The sequence below is a fragment of the Nannizzia gypsea genome, genomic scaffold (assembly GCF_000150975.2).
Source record: "Nannizzia gypsea CBS 118893 supercont1.3 genomic scaffold, whole genome shotgun sequence".
NCBI lineage: Eukaryota > Fungi > Ascomycota > Eurotiomycetes > Onygenales > Arthrodermataceae > Nannizzia > Nannizzia gypsea.
In genome coordinates this window covers 598,290-608,607 of record NW_003345199.1, presented here as the reverse complement: position 1 = coordinate 608,607, position 10,318 = coordinate 598,290, and the positions used below count along the sequence as shown (strand labels likewise).

At 46.2% G+C, this 10,318-nt stretch overlaps 4 protein-coding genes across 4 annotated transcripts; 3 read left to right on the top strand and 1 right to left on the bottom strand.

The window, feature by feature from the left end:
* Positions 1-1,583: 1,583 nt before the first annotated feature.
* Positions 1,584-4,542, top strand: MGYG_03658 (hypothetical protein; the record flags this gene model as incomplete). The annotated part of the gene is made up of 7 exons (XM_003173433.1): positions 1,584-1,677; positions 2,122-2,428; positions 2,486-2,613; positions 2,673-3,530; positions 3,712-3,749; positions 3,806-4,342; positions 4,402-4,542. 7 exons carry the CDS (start codon positions 1,584-1,586, stop codon positions 4,540-4,542), a joined length of 2,103 nt encoding a protein of 700 aa, XP_003173481.1.
* A 610-nt stretch (positions 4,543-5,152) lies between these two features.
* MGYG_03657 (hypothetical protein) lies at positions 5,153-5,643 on the top strand (the record flags this gene model as incomplete). The annotated part of the gene is made up of 3 exons (XM_003173432.1): positions 5,153-5,309; positions 5,357-5,455; positions 5,504-5,643. 3 exons carry the CDS (start codon positions 5,153-5,155, stop codon positions 5,641-5,643), a joined length of 396 nt encoding a protein of 131 aa, XP_003173480.1.
* A 691-nt stretch (positions 5,644-6,334) lies between these two features.
* MGYG_03656 (hypothetical protein) lies at positions 6,335-7,135 on the bottom strand (the record flags this gene model as incomplete). The annotated part of the gene is made up of 1 exon (XM_003173431.1): positions 6,335-7,135. One exon carries the CDS (start codon positions 7,133-7,135, stop codon positions 6,335-6,337), a length of 801 nt encoding a protein of 266 aa, XP_003173479.1.
* Positions 7,136-8,212: 1,077 nt separating this feature from the next.
* On the top strand, positions 8,213-10,316 carry MGYG_03655 (hypothetical protein; the record flags this gene model as incomplete). Its single annotated transcript, XM_003173430.1, has 6 exons — positions 8,213-8,474; positions 8,534-8,905; positions 8,991-9,221; positions 9,278-9,332; positions 9,448-9,829; positions 9,903-10,316. 6 exons carry the CDS (start codon positions 8,213-8,215, stop codon positions 10,314-10,316), a joined length of 1,716 nt encoding a protein of 571 aa, XP_003173478.1.
* Between the last annotated feature and the right edge of the window lie 2 nt (positions 10,317-10,318).

Below are 10,318 nucleotides of genomic sequence, written 5' to 3'. Positions count from 1 at the left end.
CACCCATCTACACAATACTATATGATGGACTTTTAATCTTCTTATTTTTACCTATAGGGAGGCTGGTGTGAAAGTACCAAAAGGCAGCAGAAGTATGGCCAACAGCTTACTTTATCCCTACTCTGGCTGGATTTCCCTGACATTACCACCGGTAGTGGACACCATACTGGCCCCGGTGGTAATAACTTACAGCCACCTTGGGAGTCGTCGGCCTTTGCAAAAGTACGGGTTTCCATCCTCGCCAATAACAATTAACCCTATCAATTTCGGCTTTAGAAGTGTGGGAACTTTATCGATGCGCTTGTTGCATGGGATTCAAGTATGATCTTCCAATAAACTATACGACATTAGCCCGCTAGGTATCGATTATTGAAATGGCTCCAAAAAAGGATTATCGATCTCATACATACCCCGACTTTGATATCTATACCCCATGGTGAGCGGCCTCGGGTTGGGTCTCCAGAGCCGCACACCCAGAAATCGTTTGAATTATATGGAATATATACTCTGGCCACTATACCTCCCGCTTCATATGTCTCTCCTTTAAGCGGGCTGCGGGAAGTCAATGCCATTCAATATGCTATATCCACGATACACCGGTAATACCAACACATCCGAAGCTTGCGTTCCCTGCCAGCAGCTTATGATTGACTTTTTGGGATATAAGCATCGTTCCATGGGAAGCTACCATGGTTCCGTTTCGCATTTAGAAAGTCAAATTTTCGGTTACGCTATTTCGCAAAATTGCCTTGCTGTCTATGACGGCATAAGAGGATGGATGCTCACGTCTTCCACAAACCTACGGAGCTGTCGCTGGACAGAGTCCAATATAAATACACTACCTCTACCAGCATTTGTGTGCACTGCAAATATACAGCAACATTCTGCTATCGCAATATTTCGCCTTGGAAAGGTTTACACATCCGATAGCATCGGGGCTAATCTATTCCTCCCCCACTACCGTCCGTCACAGTTATTGAAGGAACATAGTCATACGGTGAGTCAATACTTTGAGCAATGTTGACTATGCTAGAAACTGACAGTTACACTGGAATAGGGACATTGTGTTCTCGAGGCTGAATTTACTTGCACTTTCTATTCAATATTTACAATCACGCTACAACATCAGATAAATATTATTGCACGCCTAATGAGCTCTATTATGGTGGTACCCGTTAATCGTTTGTGATTCTTCAACTTTGGGGTGGTCGTGCCACTATCTGTGAATCGTCCCTAATATTCAAGGGTCACGCTCGATTCTTTCATACCGAAAGTGAACTTCACGATCCACTACCAAGGCAGTATTTGCGATAGCAAGTGAATATTTCCTGCCTCGAATGAAGCCAAAGAGGCGACCAGGCTGCTCTATTTAAGTCGCTATTCCCCCCTCGGGGGAATTTCTTTTTCATTCATATCCCCAGAGGAAATCGACCAGTTCAATAACCCTCCTTTATCGACTACCTTGATTAAAACCGCTTGACATTTTATGCTTGTGTTGCCTCTATTCTCCCCAGTGCCTAGCATCCACTGCCCTCAAAGACATCTCTCTCTTACCAGGCATCAGTCAAGCTGCGTTGGACGTCATGGCGGGAGCTAAGAACGACGTACTAAAGGTCGTTGGTCGTGTTGGGGTCACTCGAAAGACCAGGGCTTCCCAGAGGAAGGCGTCATCTCAGGGTATGTCACATATTGCCATGTATTTACTGTTATTTTTGGCTATAATCTCCCGCTATATCTACCTTGTTACAAGCCCCTTATACGGATGCCATCTATACCTATTGGCTATTGGCTATATACCCACTGTATGTATTGATACCAGAAGAGCATATGATTTGGGCAAAAGAGAAATTTCAAGCTATACCATTCCATGTCCTCACTTTTTCTCACTTGAGTTCCTTATTCTTCTCTTTCTTTTCATACACCCTATGAAAACAAGCGATATCACGCGTGCCACAGTGTCCTGTCGGCTATACAAAAACACTATTACCCCTTTTGTGAAATCAAAACACCCGCATCTTCTTTCAATACCACAACCACCACCACGGCAGCCACAACCATCCTCTTCAATACCCAGATCTTGCTGTACGGAATGACAGAATGTTTACTGACTGGTAGCTACAGCCAACACGTTACTCTCATGGGCTACATCTGGATCCAGTAGCCGCTCCTCCACTGAAAAAGATGGCTGCACATCGCAGGCTGCCCATACTGAAACTGTTGTACCAGTGCTCAAAGACGAACTGTTAGAACCTCACGGCCAACCTCCGGTGTGGGCCGAGGACCGAGTTGTTCTTGGAGACGCTCTTCCCTGGTTCCATTCTGTCCAGGGGGGCTGCTACTACCTCGACAATATCTGCCGTGGTGTACTCATTGACGAGGACTGCGGTGACAGATCATATATAGGTGATGAGGTTGTCATCACCAGAGTGTAAGTTATATGTTCTATTACATCACATAGGCAAAGTGGTCGCTAATTCGTATATAGGGGCGGCTCATGCAAGAAGACGAAGGAAGGGAAGCTGGTCATGACCAAAGACCACGACCCGAATGGTCCTATTCTTCGGTCTCTCTTGAACTCCATGAGGTTTGAGATCCCTGTCGGCCTCATACTAGGTGAGTCTAAATCCCATTACCCCTTTTGAGTGCCCTACCCTCTGACATGAATAATAAAGGAGGTAAAAACACGGACTGCCGCACCAAAGTCCCGTACAATTTCAATGTATTGGACTTCTTCAGAATCACAGATATCTGGTTTGAGCAAGTTGGAAAGTTCAAGGGTGCTCAGATGCGCTTCGAAAAGATCAAACTTGCTGCGAAAAGCTGGTGGTCTCCCAAGGGCTCTCCTGACCCTCTCCCTCTTGAACAGCGCGAGTCCGTAACTCCAGCAAAAAATCCAGTCTGCTCCTCTTGCTCAAATGGAACCACACAAGTCTTTGCAGAAGGCTGGATGTGTCTTAACCCGTTGTGTACTGAGTTCTGGAAAATGGAAGGGTCATTGCCGCCATCCGAGCTCACTTTCGCTCCTGAATTTCTCACAAAGAGGTCGAAACCAAAGAATGTCGTCCTACCTCCTTGCAGCTTAATACCAGACCTCCTATCGACATTCTCCAATGATCAAACAGATGTCACTGGCACACGCATGGCATGGAAGGGAATCATCTGCCCGCAGTGTAGAGCATGCATTGCCAGAGTACATTGGAGGCGGTGGGAGTGCTCGACATCTGGATGCGGATTTCAATACAGCCCGCCAATGAACCATGTCTCGCTGCGATCTGTACTTCCTGACCTGGAGATGAGCCCGTCCGGTCACAGACTACCGACTATTCCTAAGGATATCAGCACAATGCCGACAGTGCAGTACATGAAAAACTACCGGAAAGACACCTTTCTTCTTCCGGGAGCCGGCATAGTGACCCATTTTGCAGCCAACCGAACTGTGAACAGCCGTCCTGGCGGGCCTGACGATCTCTTCAACCAGATGCAGCAGGAAGATCTAGGTCTCAGACGATATCCTATCTCTCCTTGTGTCGGTGAGTTTCTCCTTTCCGTTCTTTCTTCTCTTTCCGCCCCTTGATATCGGTATCTTCCCGTATACCAACATAAGGCAAACGAGGATAAGACATACCCCGTCACAAATCATGAATCTCGTTTTTCTCCCGTCTTTTTCAGAGATCTTAGTCCACAAAACTAACTATATAATCCTCCACCTAGTCACTGGAACTCTGACTTCTCACTTCGCTGTCAACTACGTGAGCTTCCCCTACTTCTAATACTATTTCTCCCATATCTAATACCATATCTATAGGGAATGCCGTATAAATATATCGTGAGCGTAGACTCTCGACCTTTCAACACGGCTCCGCCTGTTATTACCAGTGCTCTCGAACGTCTAAAATGGGCGACGAAGCATACAGTGAACGCCGAAGATTTCCAAACACCCAATGAGCTCCTTGCCCTTGGGTACTTCGAGGATATGTCGATCGGGTACCATGATGACGGCGAATCGTCCCTTGGCCCAACCATCGCAACCATCTCACTTGGAGGGCCGGCAACCATGCTCATCCGTATGAAGGACGAGTACTACAATGGCTTCCGCAAGAGAGACAACAAGGACAAGGTTTATCTACAGCATGACCCGGTCTTGCCAGGTTGTGCAAATGAAGAAGCAAGAGCTGAATTTGCACGGAAGTTCAACTCTAAAGAAATCACATCAGAAGAGTATCTGGCTGCTCGACAAGCTCTACCTACATCAAGAAGAGAGGCACCTCCGCTATGCACAATGGCTCTTCACCATGGTGACCTTGCTGTGATGCATGGACCAGATTTACAGAAGTACTACGAGGTAAGTCTTCTAACTCCTGCGTATGTGTATGTTGGAACTAATACTTACTTTTTCTATAGCACTCTGTTATACCATCTAGTCGACTTCGATTTGCTCTAACTGCTCGGTACGTGATGCCTGATCAGGTACCTGAGTCTGAGCACTGGAAGGGCGATTACGACCCAATTCCAGAGTTCGAATATGATGGAGATGAGTCTTAAACAAAGCTCCGATAGGGAAGCCGGTAAAGATCATTCTCGAATTGCACTCCGCAGAGTATCTACCGCCACAGCCATCTGCGACTGCGTACTCGCATTCACCGAAACCGTAAGGCAGTTAAATTTGCTACCCATAATTCAAATTAATGCACCGAACCTCCGATTGCAGACCTGAACCCTTACACATACGGCAATGACCAAGCGGCTTTATAAGATTTACCTGTCCGCAACGATTGACTAGTTATCGCAACCCTGAAAAAATAAGTAAGCTGCCTAATGAAAATCAAAAGCAAAAGACCACATATTCCGGTCCCTTCTTTGCAACGGATGCAAGTATATTCTCAGTTGCAGCCACACGATGATATTGGCCTCCACTCTGCAAAAATAGCACTTATTACTAGTACTTCTATTTGAGAGTCCCTGTGATATACCCAGCCCCTACCGGAGACTATCTGCATAATACTAGTCGCTCATAAATAGATACCCCTCCAACTCTGAGACTGTCTTCTGCTTGACTTTCCCTGTTTACCGAGTAGCCTCTTGGAGTGTAGTAACTCCTACAGCTTCGTACATGGCTAGATACCTGCACATGGAGTCGGCTGGATTTCTAGACATGTTTCTGGAAAATTTCAAGATCAAAGCTCCGATGCACGATTGGGTGCATCAACCCAGAGTCAAGGATAAAGCAACTCCAAAGAGCCTTACTCAAGTCATTGCGAGAATAGCTGACAAGGAAGAACATGACGTTCTCCTAAATGTGGAAAAACCCAGTGCATATACGCGAAATGCGGCACTAGAGCAGTGATTCTATGCCTAGATACCTATGTGTGGGAAGAAGCACTAAAGGATGATGTAGGGGAAAAAGCAAGTGCTGAGGCACTTGATATGTTACTGCTTACAACCAAGGTCCCTATCTGTGAGTATAGTCCTGTGTGTATTTTGGACAGAGGCTAACATATACCAGACGGTATCAATAGCATCGAGAACGACACTGATGAAGAGCTGATAGACGAAGCCCAAATCATTTCCCTAGTCACACCATTTCCTTACGGCAGTTCTAGTGAAAGGTTAGCAGTCTGCTGCTTCTATACACGGTTTATTTAACTTAGTTACTGAGCTCGCTCGGCCAAATATCTGGTGCGAGGAGAGCCCTGAGGGAGCGCTGAGACGCATGTCTGTACAGCCGGTGGGAGCGTGCGGGCCTCAAGCCTTTCACGGAGTTGCTTTTAGTTACGGCTTGCTAGGGGGATGATATTATTGGGGTAAACTAGTTATCAATATTCTATAAGCTTAAGGCTAAAACTGGTTTTGGTTTACCAATAGCAGACGAGACTTAGGAGGCAATTTAGATTGGCTGGTTAACATGCGCCTCCTAAAGGGTCATCGCAATTCTCCTCAAGATATCCAGTTCAGAATGCAACCTGTACATTTTAACCTCGGAGCCAGTTTTGGGGATTCTGGTTCACTAGAGCAGCTCGAGACGGGCCCCAGCGTAACACATAACCAGAGCTTGCCGTCCGCACTGAGGGTATCAAATTTATAAGGATAAGAGAAAGGAGAAGTTAAAGAAGAGGGTAGGAAAAAGGGATGCGGAGGAAGACTGTTAGGAGGGAGATGTAAATATCTTGGATATACCTAGCGACGAGGGGATGACGGTCTGAAGAAGCGAAAGAGGAGAACGGCTGTATGAGAGAATCTATCAAGATAATGTTGTGAGCTGCGGCTTAAGGTATATATATATATACATATACCCAGGCTCATCAAAAGACAAAAGCCAACAACCTTCCCCCCTTAATCATAATGTCTCCATCGGTACTAGTAGAGGCGCCAACTCGGGACATGTATGAATATCTTCGCAAAAATTCGCTCCGAGGTCCTTGAGTACATTGCACCTTTCCTCCATCGTTAAGGCGTTGACTAGACCCTGGGCATCAAATAATCTCCCACGCCAACCACCACTGGTATCAATAAACCATACGCCGCCACTCTCCGGGAAGCCTACAGTAAGGTTGATACCTATAGATGGCTTAACAGCGTCAACAAACTTAGGCCAGAGGATGTACGCAGGCCATGAAAAACTCAAGCCCCAGAAGCTTGCGCCGTAAAGCCGTAATTTCGCGCAAAACGCATCCTCTTCGGCCTGGTCTGTTGATACTTTAGAATCGTGGAAGCGGTCGACTCCAAGATGGGCCATCTCCACGGGCGTGAGGTGTTTAACCCATACACCGTGGTTCTGCCAGCAGGAGACGTAGCCACTTTGCTCCATGCTGTGACGGTATAGCGGCGAGGGTGGTTCTCCGTATCTGGGCGACGGTTTTGCAAAGTCAATATACTCATTAGGTATGAATAGGCCAGGGTCCGCCCCGCTCCAGTCGGCGTCAGCTGGGTAATAGGTGTATGGTTGATGCCAGGGTAGTTTGTCCCAGTAGATATAGTAGAGGGCAGAAATGAGGATAACCAGGAACACGATATAATATTTGTATGGGCGGCCTTGTCGTGCGCGGGCGCTGTGAGGTATCTCCGTAGTAGCCATTTTGCTTTTTGATGCAGCATCTGATGATCTCTCGCCCAGAGCAGGAGGTATGGCAGAAGTCATGGCGGCTTTCTTTTGTGCAGGGAGAACCGATTTAAATAGGGGTAGTGGTTTTGAAGGTGTGTATCTTTTTCATCAAAATACATAATGGGCGATGGGGGGTTGATACACCACATAAAACAGCCCAACAAGGCAGTTAATAATAATAATAACAACAATGAAGCTAGCAAGAGCCGCAGGAGTGATATAAATGTTGGATTAGTCATCCATGCAGGCTGGCGCCGAACAGCTTTTTTGTCCCGTTGTTGTTGGTCCCTGAAACATCCAACACGTAAAAGTTGGACGGCTCCGGGCTATGCTGGTTAGTTAACTATTGACCAGTTAACTAGCTAACTAACTGCTAGCAGGGATAAAAATAAATATCTTAATGCGTGATTATTCTATAATTGACCTTCTTATACTTATGGCAGCCTACGAACTGACTGATAAATATGTGTCAAGTTAACCGGGTGGTGATCCTGGCTAGTGAGAGTGATTACAGCCTACATTTCCAATGAACCGTCCGCCCATTAACTGGCTTCCTCATAGCTGGATAATTGTTATATGTACGGGAGCGTGAATCCTTGCATCTTTAGTTATGCCAGGCAAATATCAGAATAATAATACCCAGGTTAAGCAGTTGGGCTGGGTTTTGGGGCGCGGCGTATCCAACAACTAGTCGTTTTGGATGCCTGTTCCCTCTATGGTCTATACTTAGCCCCAGCACTCTACCGGCCGGCGTCGATGCAGCACAATGCTTACAATCCTCTACATCAACCGTTTTTCGCTAACCTGGGCGATTAGTACATGCAATATCCATGCGCGCTGACCACTGCAAGGGCTAATCAACGAGCGTTTACTTGAACACTGCCATGTACGGATTTGCAGTTAATACGGAGTCGAATCCGGTGCTTTGCATCAGATATGAAAATAGCCCACGGGATTAATGGAGAATGGAAATACGCCCTGTTGAGTTGACAATGGGCCATGGGGATATAAAGGCTTAAATGGGCCTCTATTTTCTCATACCCTCCTACCCTTTGATTAAATCTATCACCTAACTACTGATTGATTCTGTTACACTGCTATTTTTCATTAATAATGAGGCCGTTGGCTGCCCTATTACCTTTACTTGCTGCTTTGCTGCTCGAGCAAACGGCCGGCTCCCCGGTATTGGGGCCTCGTCAGGAAGCCAGTATCAATTCCGTGAACTTGGTGTTCAATGCCGAATGCCCGGGCGAGAGGCAAAGAGATATCATTTCAGCATGGCAGGACGCTGTCAAACTCGCACAGAATGTGGGAAAGATTGACTTTGATGATTGGGCTGCTTGGGAATTCTTTGGGCCCCCGCAATTGTTGAATAGTTTGTCTTCTTTTCATGCAGGTCGTATCATTTATATAAATATGCTAACGTCATTTCAGAAGACGACGAACGGAACAAAAAGGACTACAGACAGAATATTCAAGCGATCTTTGATAATGTGAAATCTTCTGGACAGGGATGGTCACTCACTCCAGAAGATTGGAAGGTTCGGATCAATGTCAACTGCGGACCCAAAAATCAAGATATAGACGCAGAATGCCGTGGAAATTCAAATACAAGGGCTCACACCGGCAACAGCAAGAGTCTCGATGGTTCCGGTGACCAGCACTACGAGGATCCATCTGCAACAATGAATCTGGTCATCTGCAACAGCTTTTTTGCATACGACGGTCTGGACAAGGCGATAGAGAAGAATAAAGGTCTCGACGACATACTCCAAAAATTCGATCTAAGATACTATCGCAACCGAGGTAAGATTTCTCATATCCATAACTAGTTAACTAACTCTTCGAGAACCAAAAAGAGTATGTCTGCTACTTAGCTGACTACTTATAGCCGATATTATATTGCACGAGATGATGCACAGCAATAGATTGACCTATTTGCCGAATGATAAGCGCCACATTACCGACCATAAGATGTTGATAACCGTATGTGAGAGAGAGAAGGACAATAAGGAACTCTGCGACAAAAAGCAAAAGCTAGTGGACGCATATGGCCCTGAGAACGTCAAGATCCTCGCGCGGACAGTCGCCGATAGTACAGCATCCTATGTTACAACAAATGGTTCGTCCAAGGCTCTTTTCCATGACCATAATGCACTTGCTCTAATAATGTTATAGCCAATAACTTTGCACTATATGCTCTCTCGAAATATGTACAAAAAGAAATTGGCGGGTAAGTTGGCACCTTGCGTCCCTGATTGACTACCGAATAGACTGAAGTGCTTATGTGTATGTGACAGATATCCTTGGAACCCGAAGGCTAACGGCCAGTACGATAAAGTTTATAGTGGATGTGGACTCTCAGTTACTACGAATGGCACCGAATGTGGAGTGCTAGAGGAAGATTTTGAGAAGATTTCTCATGGCGAGGGTGATTTCGGCACTACCGAAGAAGGCGATGTTCCCACCGTGAATGATTTAGAATGGACATCTGATGAGCAATACCCAAGTGGCTATATCAAGCAACTCAAAGAACGGATGGCCATGGATCAGGATGCTCCAGCGCCTATCCCATCGGGACCGCCCCTGAAGTGCAACGGTCTTGGTTCGAACAAATACGTGTCACAGTCTACACTTGCAAACAATATCACGATGTTTTGCAGCGATGCCGTGAATCAAGGTGTTCAGGACAATGGCACTGTATCCATTTCCCGGAACTATAACCATGGCGTAAGTCAAGTGTTTTAACCTACATACACGCATGGCGTACCGCAGTTATTGAAATACTAATAAACTACTATAGGCTAATGACGAGGTTGACATCTCAATTGGCTGGCCTTCTGGCATGGAAACCCCGTTCAATGAAAAAGAGTGTAACAATCAAATGAACAGCATCTTAGACAACTGTGGCGGCAATGGCCCTAGCAATCCTAGGGGCTACAACGGCGGTGGGACTGTCACAGTTGGCGAAAATGTCGTCTACCATATTACCCCCGTCAGTGCCCGGAACCCCCTTCCCAATGAACCGTTTGGAGGTTGCGACTTTAGGGATAAATTTGCCTTCAAATCATTCTGGGTTTGGGGCGCTGGCTGGGAATCCTGGGATTATGGGAGTAGAAATGGTGGCTTGTACGAGGAACTGAAAAAATGTAATCAGGGCCGTCAAGTGGAAGACTGGAAGTTTTCATATGGCCTTGGGTCCGATCAAAGGGAGTGAAT